Below are 14,856 nucleotides of genomic sequence, written 5' to 3'. Positions count from 1 at the left end.
GCAATAAATAAATACGTAACAAGAAATAAATGATTGATCTAACCTGGAAAAAGAGAAAGGGATGGAGGTGTGGAGGAAAGAGCAAAGGGAATTTAGAAAGGAAACGAGGGGTCAGGAGAGAATGACAGACATATACAGAGACAATGAGTAAACAACATGATTCAGAGATAGATGTTAGGTATTAGGAAAAATAAAGCAAAATACAAAACAGTAGTTACTCTAACAGCTTTTAGATAAAAAAATAAGAACAAATACATACTGCTTGTATGTGCAAAATAGTTGGAGGGAGATATGGTAGGAGAGAAGGGCATGAGAGTCACGAAAGGATTGTGGAGGCAGATGCCTAGTGAAAAATGCAACAACATTGAATGAAAAAAAGTCGAGCAGAGAATCAAGTTATCATCAAAGCAAAGAGCCCTGATAAAGGTTGGAAACAACAGATGGGCAATAACAAGAATGGAACCTGGTGACTGCCATATTGTCCCATTGGTAAACACCTGGCACTGGGCACAAGCTAAGCCCGGAAGACAAGGACAGAATTCAGTTAACAACTTACTTCTTCCACGGAGTAGGCCCCTCTGCTGGTGATCATCAACACCTTCTTCTCCACACTCTCTAAAGCAAATGTTAGACTGGCCCGGCACTCCTGCAGTGTAAGGATAATTTAGTGTAAGTCACAGCAACTGAGCTCACAATGCAAGTTTTCTTCTACACCATCACCAGAGTATGCCATTCTAGCTATCCATCACCAGTCTAGCAAACAATTTAGCAGATGAAACCAGAACATTTGCGCACTCCGCCAGTAAAATCATGAAATTCACAACCAAATGCTCACCAACGTTTGTATTCTTTTTTCGTTCACTCAGAAAACGGAAGGTGGGCAAAGTGAAAGATGTACTGTCTGGTCTAATCTAGTAATACACAGTTTTACATGGACCTCAGTATACTCTAAGAACAGCTGCATGACCCCCAGAGAGAGAGAGAGAGAGAGAAAGAGGTGATGCTGAAGGAAGCTGACCTACTCTTGTCATGTCTTTGAACATGGCTGGTCATCCTCCAAGGGATTCCAACCTCAGGGTAATGCAATTGGCATTGTGCACGACAAACTGACCAAGCATCTTTGGTTCAGTTCACCTGAATTCCCCTATATATTTGGCATGGCCACCACAGGGGTTCAGTTCACCTGAATTTTATGACAAGACCGGAGGCTCCTATTATGCGTTTCTTTTCTTACTTTTAATAAACAGCAGCAGTCAAGAAACGTACTACGATTCCCAGAAGGCAAGAGAACAAGAGCCAATGGGAATAAAAACTTAGTCAGAACAGTGTACACCAATCACAATGTATACAAGGGTATTATGACATCACTTGGGTGCGAACAGCCCTCTTTTCTTGCTGCTCGCAGTCAAGTTAAGTACCCTTTTATACTGGTCTACACAATTTTTATTGTATTTCATTATATTTCTTTGTTTGTTATTAATCCTTATTTATAATTATGCTCGCGCTGCTTTAGCACGTCTTTAACAGGTTCATTCCTTTTCCCCAGATGGCAGGTTGCCGCATATCTCCGGCGCGCGGTACCTCGCGCGCTTTGTTTTTACAACTGTCCGGCGTTTCCTCACCCGGCAGTTGCTTTTATCGCGCCTGAGCCAGCGCTGGCCTCGCTACGTTCGCCGAGTTCGCTGGGCTCTTGCGGCAGCATTTCCGCCTTGCCGCTTATCGCTTCACACATTTTTCAAAGGATTTAACTACTCACCTGTTGCGGTTTCGTTGCTCCACGGTCCCTTTCCTTCTCCATCTGTCTACATTCAGCTGCCTATTATTCTGGTGATGCCCACAGGCGGGGCTTCAGCTATTTCCTCAGTTCCCTCACAGTTTTAGCCCCTCACTGACCAGTTCTTTTTTGCTTTTATTATGGAATCAGAAAATTCCCCCTCACAGCATGATGCTGAGGATATTAGGCAGGAGCTCTCTGCCTCCATAAAATCCTCTGTCCAGCAGGCAGTATCTTCTTCTATACAGTAAATTTCCGAGAACCTAGAACTTTATTTTTCAGACATGATTTCTAGGTCTATGTCGGCCCAGACTGCGGGGGAATGCAGTCAGCGCCTCTCTCCCAATAAATATCCCCCAAAATTAAAAAAATTGGCGCAAAAGAGAAGTGAGGTTTCCTCACATGTGGCAGAAGACGCGGTTACTCAAAAGGCTCCCACCAAGGAGTATAAAAATCTGGACACTGGGAAACCAAGTTTAAAACACAAATCTAAATAAAAAAATATTATTTCTCCCTTGATCATTTCGTCCATCCCTGATTTGGACTCTGATTCCAATGTTTTGGACAATGGGGACAATAGTACCTTTTCTCCCCCGCCCCCTAAAAAATCCAGGTTATCCTCACTCCAAACTTCCAACCCTATTTCCCTTCTAGACCCTGAGGGTTTCCCGATGTTTGATCCTTTTAATATCCTTGACCCCAACTCTACTGAGTGGGTCCCTGCAGACCATGTTGCCCAGTATGTCTCTGCCAAAATTAATTGCCCCTTGGACAAACAAACCAGAGCGAAATTAAAATCAGAGTGTCCCCGCCCCTCCCTATCCCGTTATCTCTCCGTTACTCCCTCTGTAGATCAACCTCTCAACATTTTTTACGAAAATGGGCAAGGATCCATGCAAAAGGGTGGATAAGGCGTGGGCCTCTTGTCAAGACAAATTGCTTGACGTTCTGGGTCCTCTAACCCATATTTTTGACATCGCTGAGGCAGCCAGGATTGACGGCTTCTTCATCGACCCTGAAGAACTCACACTATGGGTCCAACGTACCTTTTGCCTTCTAGGGAATGCAAATTCCGCGCTTACTCATGAGAGACGAAAGGGTCTACTCTTGAAGCTTGATCCTAAGTTGGTCAACTTGGCGACTGTTCAACCTAACGCTCAGACTGATGGTGCTCTGTTTGGAGAGTCCTTTATCAAAGACTTAAGCAAATACGTGGCAACCTTTACATCGTTGGATAAGGCTCAGCAATCTCTGAAAAAGATGTTTTCCCAGCGTGTTTTTGCAAGGGCTGGCAGAGGAAGAAACAGTTTTGCCGGCCATCCATACCACAACCAAGGTTCCAGGGATACCACAACGTGTCCTACCAGGAGTATAGCCGCAATTTTAAATCAAATCAAATCAAATCATTAGCATTTATAAAGCGCGCTACTCACCCGTGCGGGTCTCAAGGCGCTAGGGACAAAGGGGGTGGTTATCTCTGCTCGAACAGCCAGGTCTTTAGGAGTCTCCGGAAAGCGGAGTGGTCCTGGGTGGTCCGGAGGCTGGTGGGGAGGGAGTTCCAGGTCTTGGCCGCCAGGAAGGAGAAAGATCTCCCACCCGCCGTGGAGCGTCGGATGCGAGGGACGGCGGCGAGTGCGAGGCCAGAGGAGCGGAGGGGGCGGGTGGGGACGTAGAAGTTGAGCCGTCTGTTGAGGTATTCCGGTCCCTTGTCGTGGAGGGCTTTGTGTGCGTGGGTGAGAAGTCGGAAGGTGATCCTTTTGCTGACTGGGAGCCAATGCAGGTGTCTCAGGTGTGCGGAGATGTGGCTGTTGCGGGGTACGTCGAGGATGAGGCGGGCTGAGGCGTTTTGAATGCGTTGCAGGCGATTTTGGAGTTTGGCGGTGGTCCCAGCGTAGAGGGTGTTGCCGTAGTCCAGGCGGCTCGTGACGAGGGCGTGGGTCACGGTTTTTCTGGTGTCGGCGGGGATCCAGCGGAAGATCTTGCGGAGCATGCGGCGGGTGAGGAAGCAGGCGGAGGACACGGCATTGACTTGCTTGGTCGTGGTGAGAAGGGGGTCCAAGATGAAGCCAAGGTTGCGGGCGTGGTCTGCGGGGGTCGGTGCGGTGCCGAGGGCCGTGGGCCACCAGGAGTCGTCCCAGGCGGACGGGGTGTTGCCGAGGATGAGGACTTCAGTTTTGTCAGAGTTCAGCTTTAGGCGGCTGAGCCTCATCCAATCTGCGACGTCCTTCATACCCTCTTGTAGGTTGGTCTTGGCGCTGGCGGGGTCCTTGGTGAGGGAGAGTATAAGTTGGGTGTCGTCGGCGTAGGAGGTGATGATGATGTCATGCTTGCGTACGATGTTAGCGAGGGGGCTCATGTAGACATTGAAGAGTGTCGGGCTGAGTGATTAGCCTTGAGGTACGCCGCAGATGATCTCAGTGGGTTCTGAGCGAAACGGAGGGAGGTAGACTCTTTGGGAGCGGTTTACGAGGAAGGAGGCGATCCAGTCCAGGGCCTGGTCTTGGATCCCGGTGGAGCGGAGGCGGGTGATTAGGGTACGGTGACAGACGGTGTCAAAGGCAGCCGAGAGGTCGAGAAGAATGAGGGCGACTGTTTCACCGTTGTCCATCAGGGTTCTGATGTCGTCTGTGACTGAGATGAGGGCGGTTTCAGTGCTGTGGTTGGTTCGGAATCCGGTCTGTGAGGGGTCGAGCAGGTTGTTGTCTTCCAGGAAGGTGGTCAGCTGTTTGTTGACGGTCTTCTCTAATACTTTGGCTGGGAAAGGCAGAAGGGAGATGGGGCGGAAGTTTTTCAGGTCGCTCGGGTCAGCCGTAGGTTTCTTTAGTAGGGCGTTGACTTCGGCGTGTTTCCAGCATTCGGGGAAGGTAGCAGAAGAAAAAGAAGAGTTGATGACGGTCTGGAGGTGCGGGGCGATGATGTTGTCGGCTTTGTTAAAGATGAAGTGCGGGCAGGGGTCCGAAGGGGCGCCGGAGTGGATAGAGTTCATGATGGATTTGGTTTCTTCCGTGCTGATGTGGGTCCAGTTGTTGAGGGTGATGGTCGGGGATGTGGGTTCGGTGGTGTTAGGTTGGGTCTGGTGTCCGAAGCTGTCGTGGAGGTCGCTGATCTTGCGATGGAAGAAAGTGGCGAGGGATTCGCATAGATCCTGTGAGGGCGTGACGGCGTTGGCGTTGGCGCTGGGGTTGGAGAACTCCTTGACGATGCTGAAGAGTTCTCTGCTGTTGTGGCTGTTTTTGTCCAGTCTGTCGGTGAAAAAATTCCTTTTGGCAGTGCGGATCAGGTGGTGGTGTTTGCGGGTAGCGTTCTTGAGGGCGGTCATGTTGTCAGCGGTGCGGTCCTTGCGCCAGGCTTTCTCAAGTGCGCGACAAGTTTTCTTTGATTCTTTGAGGGTGTCAGAGAACCAGAGGGGTTTCTTGGTGTTGTTCTGTCGCTACGAGCGTTTGAGGGGAGCAAGGTTGTCTGCGCAGTTGGAGATCCAGTTTGTGAGGTTGAGGGCTGCGACGTTGGGGTCGGTGGTGAGGGTGGGTTGGTTGGCGGCGAGTGCGGCGAAGAGTTGCTCTTCAGGGATCTTGTTCCACTGTCGGCGAGGGATGGGTTGAGTGCGGAGGTGGCGGGTCTCGCGTCGGAATGTGAAGTGGACGCAGCTGTGGTCGGTCCAATGAAGGGCGGAGGCGTGGCTGAAGAAGACGTGTTTGCTGGCGGAGAAGATAGGGTCGAGTGTGTGTCCGGCGATGTGGGTGGCAGTGTTCACCAGTTGTTTGAGGCCGAGGTTGGCGAGGTTGTGGAGCAGGGTGTTGGGGTCGTTGTTTTGTTCCAGGTCGCCTAGGAGGATGTAGTCCGGTGAGGCGAGGGCGTGCGGGGAGATGAAGTCGGCGATGGTGTCGCTGAAAGGGGCGCGAGGTCCGGGAGGACGGTAGACGAGGGATCCTCTGAGGGTGGTCCTCGGGTCGGTGCGAATCTGAAAATGCAGGTGTTCAGCGGCAAGAGGGGAGTCTTCAGTGGAGGTGGTGACGCTGATGGAGTCTTTGAAGACGATGGCGATGCCTCCTCCTACTTGGTTGGTGCGGTCTTTCCTGGAGATCTTGTAGCCTTCGGGGATGGCGGTGGCGATGTCTGGAGCAGAGGAGGCGTTCATCCAGGTCTCCGTGATGAAGGCGACGTCCGGTGCTGTGGAGTCTAGGAGGTCCCAGAGTTCAACGGCGTGTTTGTGAACGGAGCGAGCGTTGACTAGGATGCACTTGAGGTGGTTGATGGCGCGTGGGCTTGTGGTCGTAGTTGTTGCGTGGTGGAAGATGCGTTTGCGGGAGTTGCAGGCGAAGGGTCCATGGGTGCGTTTGGGGTGAGCTTGGAAGCAGGTGTTGGAGCGTCCTGGGTTGAGGGCATGGAGGGTGGTGGGGTCATAGCGGATCATCGGGGCTTGGGAGCGCTGGGGACCAGGGGTCATGGCGCTGGGCGCGGGCCAGGCGCAGACGGGCGCAGACGGGCTTCCCTCTGGCACGGCTCCGGCGCGCCAGCGGCGCAGTCGCGCAGCGGCCGCCACATGAGGTAGGAGGGGTGGGAGGGGTCAGCTGGGGGCGAATGGGAGCTGGGGGGCGGGGGCATGCAGGAGGTCGAAGCGGGAAAGCGCGAGGGAGGGGGGGGGACAGGTAGAGTGAGAAGAGCTGGGGGAGGGGGGTTTAAGGGTTGAGGGGGGAGAGTGTTAGGAGGTTTAGGAGATTAGGGAGAAAGATAGGTGTAGGGTTGTGAAGATAGGGGAGGGGGGTTGTAGAGGTGGGTGAGGGTGAGAGGTAGAGTGAGGGGATAGGAAGATAGGTAATAGAGGGGGTGGCGGGAGGGGGGAGAGATAGAGAAATAGGTAGAGAGAAAAGGTAGATAGAGAAATCGATAGATAGGGAAAAAGAGAGATAGGAAGATAGGAGGAGGTGGAGAGTGAGGGAGTTGGATAGTGGGATAGAGAGATGGAGAGATAGGTAGATAGGAGGAGTGAGGGAGGTAGAAAGTGAACAGGTTAGATAGGGGAGATAGAGGGGGGGATGCGAGTGGGGGAGGGGGATGAGGCAGGAGCAGGAGGGCAGGCGCGGGGAGAAGAGGACGGAGGAGGCAGAAGAGCCGAAGGCAGAAGACAAGAAGACAAGAAGAAAAGAAGAACAGAAGAAAAGAAGAACAGAAGAGCAGAAGACCGGAAGGACTGAAGACCGGAAGAGCAGAAGACCGGAAGAGCAGAAGACACACAGAAGAACACAGAAGAACACAGAAGAACAGAGAGGAGTACAGAAGAACAGAGAAGAATACAGAAGAACACAGAAGAATACAGAAGAAGACAGAGGAAGACAGAGGAAGACAGAGGAAGACAGAGGAAGACAGAGGAAGACAGAGGAAGACAGAGGAAGACAGAAGAAGACAGAAGAACAGAGAAGAATACAGAAGAACACAGAGGGAGACAGAAGAACACCGAGGAAGACAGAAAAACACAGAGAAAGACAGAAGAAGACAGAGGAAGACAGAGGAAGACAGAAGAAGACAGAGGAACACAGAAGAACACAGAAGAACACGGAGGGAGATACAAAAAACGAAGAAACAGGGTGCAGAATACCACAGCAGAAGATGAGGAAGAAGAGAAGAGGAGAGAAGACGGGGAGAAGAGGAGTACAGAAAAAGAATACAGACGAGGAGCGAGGAGGAAGAACAGAGAAGAAGGAAAGAGGAAAAGAAGCAGGAGCAGGAGAGAGGGTGAGTAGCGCGGGGCAGAACGAGGGGCTGGGAGGTACTTACTGTGGGGTGGGTCTCAGGAACTCAGGAATCTGGAGGAGCTGCAGCGGCAGGGGGAGCGACCTACCCTTGGGTCAAGGGTCGCTACCACTGTCGCGCAGCGGCCGCCATATGAGGTAGGAGGGGGGGGGGAGGGGTCAGCTGGGGGCGAATGGGAGCTGGGGGGCGGGGGCGTGCAGGAGGTCGCAGCGGGAAAGCGCGAGGGAGGGGGGGGACAGGTAGAGTGAGAAGAGCTGGGGAAGGGGAGTTTAAGGGTGGAGGGGGGAGAGTGTTAGGAGGTTTAGGAGATTAGGGAGAAAGATAAGTGTAGGGTTGTGAAGATAGGGGAGGGGGGGTTGTAGAGGTGGGTGAGGGTGAGAGGTAGAGTGAGGGGATAGGAAGATAGGTAATAGAGGGGGTGGCGGGAGGGGGGGAGAGATAGAGAAATAGGTAGAGAGAAAAGGTAGATAGAGAAATCGATAGATAGGGAAAAAGATAGAGAGATAGGAAGATAGGAGGAGGTGGAGAGTGAGGGAGTTGGATAGTGGGATAGAGAGATGGAGAGATAGGTAGATAGGAGGAGTGAGGGAGGTAGAAAGTGAACGGGTTAGATAGGGGAGACAGAGGAGGGGATGCGAGTGGGGGAGGGGGATGAGGCAGGAGCAGGAGGGCAGGCGCGGGGAGAAGAGGACGGAGGAGGCAGAAGAGCCGAAGGCAGAAGACAAGAAGACAAGAAGACAAGAAGAAAAGAAGAACAGAAGACCGGAAGGACTGAAGACCGGAAGAGCAGAAGACCGGAAGAGCAGAAGACACACAGAAGAACACAGAAGAACAGAGAGGAGTACAGAAGAACAGAGAAGAATACAGAAGAACACAGAAGAAGACAGAAGAAGACAGAGGAAGACAGAAGAAGACAGAAGAAGACAGAAGAAGACAGAAGAACAGAGAAGAATACAGAAGAACACAGAGGGAGACAGAAGAACACCGAGGAAGACAGAAAAACACAGAGGAAGACAGAAAAACACAGAGGAAGACAGAGGAAGACAGAGGAAGACAGAAGAAGACAGAAGAAGACAGAAGAAGACAGAAGAAGACAGAAGAAGACAGAGGAACACAGAAGAACACAGAAGAACACGGAGGGAGATACAAAAAACGAAGAAACAGGGTGCAGAATACCACGGCAGAAGATGAGGAAGAAGAGAAGAGGAGAGAAGACAGGGAGAAGAGGAGTACAGAAGAAGAATACAGACGAGGAGTGAGGAGGAAGAACAGAGAAGAAGGAAAGAGGAAAAGAAGCAGGAGCAGGAGAGAGGGTGAGTAGCGCGGGGCAGAACGAGGGGCTGGGAGGTGGGGGGTACTTACTGTGGGGTGGGTCTCAGGAACTCAGGAACCTGGAGGAGCTGCAGCGGCAGGGGGAGCCCACCTACCCCTACCCACAGATAAGCAGAGGTTTCCGCTCCAGAGGCTTCAGGAACTCAAGATCCTCTTCTCAACCAAGTCAGTCTTATACTTCCTTCCATACCCATAGGAGGGCGTCTCCGTTTTGATCCTACCAAAGTGGTTGGAAATCACGGCAGACCCTTGGATTCTCAGCACTGTTCAAGGTTACACCATAGAACTCTATGCAATTCCTGTTCAAACACAGTTACCCCCTCTTCCACGTTTTTCCTCAGACATGGCATTCCTAATTTCTTCAGAAGTGCAATCCCTCTTGCAAAAACAAGCCATTGCTCCTACCCTTCCCGATCCATCAGTTTTTCCAGCTCCATTTTCCTGGTTCAAAAGAAAAGCAAAAATGTGCCCTGTGATAAATCTCAAGGGTTTCAATCAATTTGTAGTCTATCATCATTTCAAGATGGAAACCATCCTCCATCTCAGAGATACCCTTCTTCAGCAGGATTGGATGGTGCGATTGGCTCTTCAAGATGCGTATCTAGTCGTTCAAATCCACCCTCATTTCAGAAAGTTCCTCCAATTTCAGTGGTCAAACCAGTATTTTCATTTTACCTCTCTACCCTTCGGTCTCTCATCGGCCCCATGGTGTTTCACCAAACTCATGAAACCGGTGGTAGCTTTTCTCAGGGCTCAAGGTGTCAGACTCATCATTTACCTCAACGACATTTTAATAATGAGCCAATCTCCACAATCCCTCTTGTCTCATCTATCTCTCACTTGTTTCCTTCTATCAGATCGAGGTTTTATCGTAAACAGGGAAAAATCCATTCTAATTCTTTCTCAAACCATAGAATTCTTAGGTTTCCAAATAAATTCAATTTCAGCCACTCTTCTGCTTCCCTCTGCAAAGATCAAGACCATAAAGTCGGAAATTCTACAAGTCCTACGCAGATTTCTCTCAGAACGTTAGCGCAAATTGTGGGTCTCCTCTCCTCATCAATTCAAGCCATATTCCCAGGTCCTCTCTTGTTTACTGTGGTTCATCGAACCAAAACCAATTTATCCTCAGTCTTCTATCCATATTTTCCTGACCATCCAAAACTATGTGTTGGACAATGTTTAAAAGTGTATGAACTAAATACTGCAGATTTAAGAATTCCTTCCCATTCCCAATTACTAATTTCATTCAGGAAACCCCACAATCCTGTTTCTGCAGCTACTGTGGCTCTGTGGGTTAAATGGCTGATGTCTTTGGCGGGTATAGATACTTCTATGTTTGGAGCTCACTCTTCCAGAGGGGCCATGGCTTCCAAAGCTTTCTGGGCAGGCTCCCGTTTAGAAGCTATTCTTAAATCGGCAGATTGGTCTAATGACAACGTATTTAAAGTTTTTTATTGTAAACCTGTTGATAATGTCTCATTGAATGTAATTAATATGCTTTAAACTTAGGAGCCTCCGGTCTTGTCATAAAATGTAGATTTTCCTAGTCCCATGATGGAAAGTCTTAATTTTATTAAAGACACGGAGGTGAGTATTATCCCTCCACTTTTATTAACTTTGTTAATTCCCCCCCCCCCCCCCTTTTTTTCTAGCACCACTGGCCATCACTCATCCTTCCACTTAAGACTTCACCTTCGGCTTGGCTTTCTACTCTTCAAGCTTCCATGGCACCGTTCAAAGCTGTACTTCCTGCTGGAGTTACTTACCAGGATCCTTCTTGGTTGTCTCGGATTTTGAACTTTTGTTCTGATGTTTTTATCTTTCCTTATGGCAATTCTTATTTTGTTTACTATTTTTCCATTGTTTAATTCTAATTGACTCTCTCGCAAGAAAAGAGGGCTGTTCGCAGTCAAGTGATGTCATAATACCCTTGTATACATTGTGATTGGTGTACACTGTTCTGACTATGTTTTTATTCCCATTGGCTCTTGTTCTCTTGCCTTCTGGGAATCGTAGTACGTTTCTGGACTGCTGCTGTTTATTAAAAGTAAGAAAAGAAACGCATAATACTCGCCTCCGTGCCTTTAATAAAACTAAGACTTTCCGTCATGGGACTAGGAAAATCTACATTGCCCTATATATTTGGCATGGCCACCACAGAGTTCACGTTTTAATACAAATGTGCTCCATATGGCTGAAACTGAGCTTTCCCATAACCAATGACTGACAATTTGCAATTATCTCCATCTGTCGCTGAAGATTTATTTAGATTTATTTATATATGCATCTATTCAGGAATTTTGTAATGTGCCCTCATGTCATCTCTCAACTGCTTGGCAGCAAAGAAGATCAGCAGAACCATCAGAAAGGAAAGAAATATACCTGGAAAATAACTTGTGGTCAAATAATTATCAGGTTAATTAAGACCTACTAAAAACTAAAGTGACAATATTTTTGCAAGTGCAATCTTCTGGGTCAAGTTAAACTTTTTCATTTTATTTATTTATATATATATATATATATATATATATACATACATATATATATACATATACATACATATACACACACACACACACACACATACATACATACATACACACGCGGATATATATATATATATATATATATATATATATATATATATATATATAAAATATAAAACCTACTGGTGGTCGCCAGTAAGTAGTTATCGTTAGGATCTCGTTTCCATGGGAAAAGCTATTTTTGTTTTGGCAAATCTTCACGAAATTTTCAAAATTAATATGACAGTCAGTTCAGCTGCTGTCTTGACAATTATGGGGCGATCTATCAAGCATGTGCGGAGACAAATGGGGGTCCCGAAACGTGTTTTCCCCATGTTAATTCCCATAAGAATTTTGAACACAACTACAGCCCGAACCACTGGATGGAATTACATAACATGTGGTTGAAAGCTAGCTCTTGCTCCAGAAAGCGTGCTTTTTGTGATTTGGTGTAAGTCCATTAAATAGTTTTAGAGATATTAAAGGAAAAATAAATATAGATATCTGGGGACATGGATCATCAGCTGATCCAACTTTCCCTGTGTTGATATCGGACTGGTTGCCAACACTTCAACAAGGAAGTGTTGGCAGTCATTTTGAGACTCAGTCGAGTCCCACCAAAAAAAGATTTAAAGAAAAGGAAAACAAAAAGGGGCCAGTGTTGGATTACTCTGCAGCCAGAGGTTTCCCAGGGACCACACAACAGCTATAAATCTTTTTTTTAATCTTGGAAACAACTGCGTACAAATCTGTGACATTTTTTTGTAAAGGCAGCATGTCTATTTACTTGTGTTTTGAATGATGAACATACTTTGTGATGAAACACTCAAGTCTTTTTTCCCGGCAAAATCTATGGGTTGAATGTCATACTAATGTCTGGACAATGCATAATCAGGAATCACCTGTGGTGCAGTGGTTAAGGTCTTAGACATTCGCACTGAGGCTTCTAGTAGAGGTGTGTCTGTGGTCATTTCCCTGCTTGAATTTCTTTTCAACTTCAAACATTTAAGGAACATACTAAAAGGTGATTCACTCATTTTTAATTGACAAATAAATGTTTCTTCTCAGTTTGTCCTCAAATATCTTATTCTAAGTATATCATTCATAAAAGTCTGGAAAAATTCTCTCTCTCAATTCCTCTCTGTCAAAGTCTTCCTCTAAATGTATCTGTCTCTCACTTTCTCTCTCTTTCATCCATAACGGCCGAAGGCTATGGCGGTGCGGGGTTGGGTGGCTAAGGGGGGGTTGGCCGCAGGGACTGGCTGCAGGCCAGGTCCTGCAGCCAACTCCCGCCATGCACCACCGAAGGCCGTGTGCGGCGGTGGTTGAATAAACATATAGTAATTAAAATTATTTTATGTTAAAAAACAGAGATTCACTTTAAAAAAACAACGATTACAGGGACTTTACAGTTAGGAAACAGAATTTTTAAAAAAACATAGAAAGTCACTTAAAAAACAAAAGGTTACGGGTTGCTATATTTAGGTTCAAATTTCAAACGGACAAAACCGTAGAAGTTCGCCTGTTATAGTTATCTCAAGTAACTATAAATCGTGCCGTCGCCATGCACTGCTAAGTACCCCACAAATTACAGCACTCATGACATCTTTCATAACATCAAAGATAATATCAATGTAATATTTGCAGTACATTTTTTGACGAAAATGTGCATGGCGGGGCAGTTACAGTTGCCTTAGGGCACGAGTTATATTTACTTGAGGTAACTATAACAGGTGAATTTCTATGGTTTTGCACGTTTAAAATGTGAGCTTAACTATAGCATCCCTGTAACAATTTTTTTTGAAGTGATATACTACCTTATGGCGGTCACCACTAGGTAGTTATAGTTAGGACCTAGTTTCCATAGGAAGAGCATTTTTTGTTATGCCTATAACTTTGGCGTTGCTTGACGAATCTTCATGAAATGTTCCATACCTATACTTTGCTTGGTTCAGCTTCTGTTTTGAATGTTTCGGGGTGATCTGTCAAGTGGGGTCAAGAAAAAGGGGGGTCCCAAAACACGTTTTCCCCATTCATTTTTCCATAGGACTTTTAGACACGCCCAAACCACTGTACAGAATTACATCAAATTTGGCACGAAGCTAGATTCTGTTCTGCAGATTACACTTTTTGTGGTTTGGTGCAAATCTGTTCAGTAGTCTCGGAGTAATTTAGTGACAAAAAATAAAGATATATAGAGATGCTGATCCTCCACCGATCCAACTGTCCTAGTGCTGATATCTGATTGGCTGCAAACACTTCAACAAAGAAGTGGTGGCAATCATCTTGCTCCCAGAAAGAAAGGCAAAAAAAAAGAAAAGGGGCAAGGATAGAGTCACTCTGACCTTGAAGCCCTGGCTAAATAGCATTGAAAAAAAACAGAAAAATCCACTGATAGATGCGCTGATATTTCTGAGATTATTATTTTTTTTTTTTAACTGAGACTCCTTTGTTTTTTTCTTTTTGCTCCCGGGTGGGCCAGTGCCCGGAGGCATTTGGGGTTAATGTAGGGTGCAGGGAGGGGGACACGGGCCCCCCTTCTTGGGCTTTAGTAAGCCCCAGGACCATCACCTCCCCGGGGCGTTTGAGCTAATGTGAGCAGAAGTGCTGTGAGACCCCCAGCGTCCCCGGAACCCAACACCCAGGACAAAATGCTTTTTGAGGTGAGGAGGTCCTACAGTCTGACCCAGAGCCACAGGAACCACTACATCCCCGGGGCGAATATACAAATATTAGCGGGGACCACGTGCTACCACCCGAGGTAAAAATGTTTTAAGTAAGTGACGCAGGCCCAATGGCCTCCCCAACAGCCCCGGGGACCACCACCTGTCTGGGGCTATACTGACTTAGGAGCGGGGGCTGCATGCGCCCCCCACCCAGCTGCCCCGGGGACCACCCTTCCCCAGCAAATATTTGAAAAAATAAAAAGTTGGTCCCTATGGCACACCCAAGCCCCGGGGACCACCACCTCCCCAGGGCTATGTTCTTGGAGCCAAGATGGCCCTGGGGACTGTCACCCCCAGGGCCGGCTCGTGCTATGTCCCGGGGTGCCTCCCCCAGGATAGAGCTCTTTGCTGTGGCTTGGCTGTAGCAGCATAGTTGCAGCCAAGCCACAGCAAACACTTTGGGTTTTAACAGCGGGACCTGTAAAGCAGGTCCTGCTGTCAAAATCAGAAGCATGCAGGGAACTGAGACTGTCAAAGCAGCTCCATGCTTGATGAAGCAATGGCACCGGAGAGGCCTTAAGACTTCCCCCGCTGTGACAGATAGCCTGTAAAGGGCTTTCTATTTAAAAAATAATAATAATAACTTAAATAAAAGAATAAATCAGTAGGGACCACAGGGGAGCCCTCCAGGGCACCCTCGTGGTCACATATAGCCCATAAAGGGCTGAAATCTCTCCTCAAAAAAGTCCCCATAGCTCATGTGAAGGTTGCAGACCAGCAGGACTCATTTCCCTTTTTTTTCTTTCTA

The 14,856-nt window shown here is 47.8% G+C and overlaps 1 protein-coding gene across 1 annotated transcript in view; it reads right to left on the bottom strand.

The window, feature by feature from the left end:
* EXOSC5 (exosome component 5) overlaps window positions 1–14,856 on the bottom strand; it is a 149,559-nt gene that overhangs the window by 66,778 nt on the left and 67,925 nt on the right. Inside the window, exon 5 of the mRNA XM_069207520.1 lies at window positions 557–646. Within this exon, the coding sequence (XP_069063621.1) occupies window positions 557–646 (90 nt within the window). The remainder of the gene's footprint in view (window positions 1–556; window positions 647–14,856) is intronic.

Source organism: Pleurodeles waltl, chromosome 9 (genome assembly GCF_031143425.1).
Source record: "Pleurodeles waltl isolate 20211129_DDA chromosome 9, aPleWal1.hap1.20221129, whole genome shotgun sequence".
NCBI lineage: Eukaryota > Metazoa > Chordata > Amphibia > Caudata > Salamandridae > Pleurodeles > Pleurodeles waltl.
Note: the sequence above shows the minus strand (reverse complement) of the source record. Positions and strands in the feature narration are given on the sequence as shown.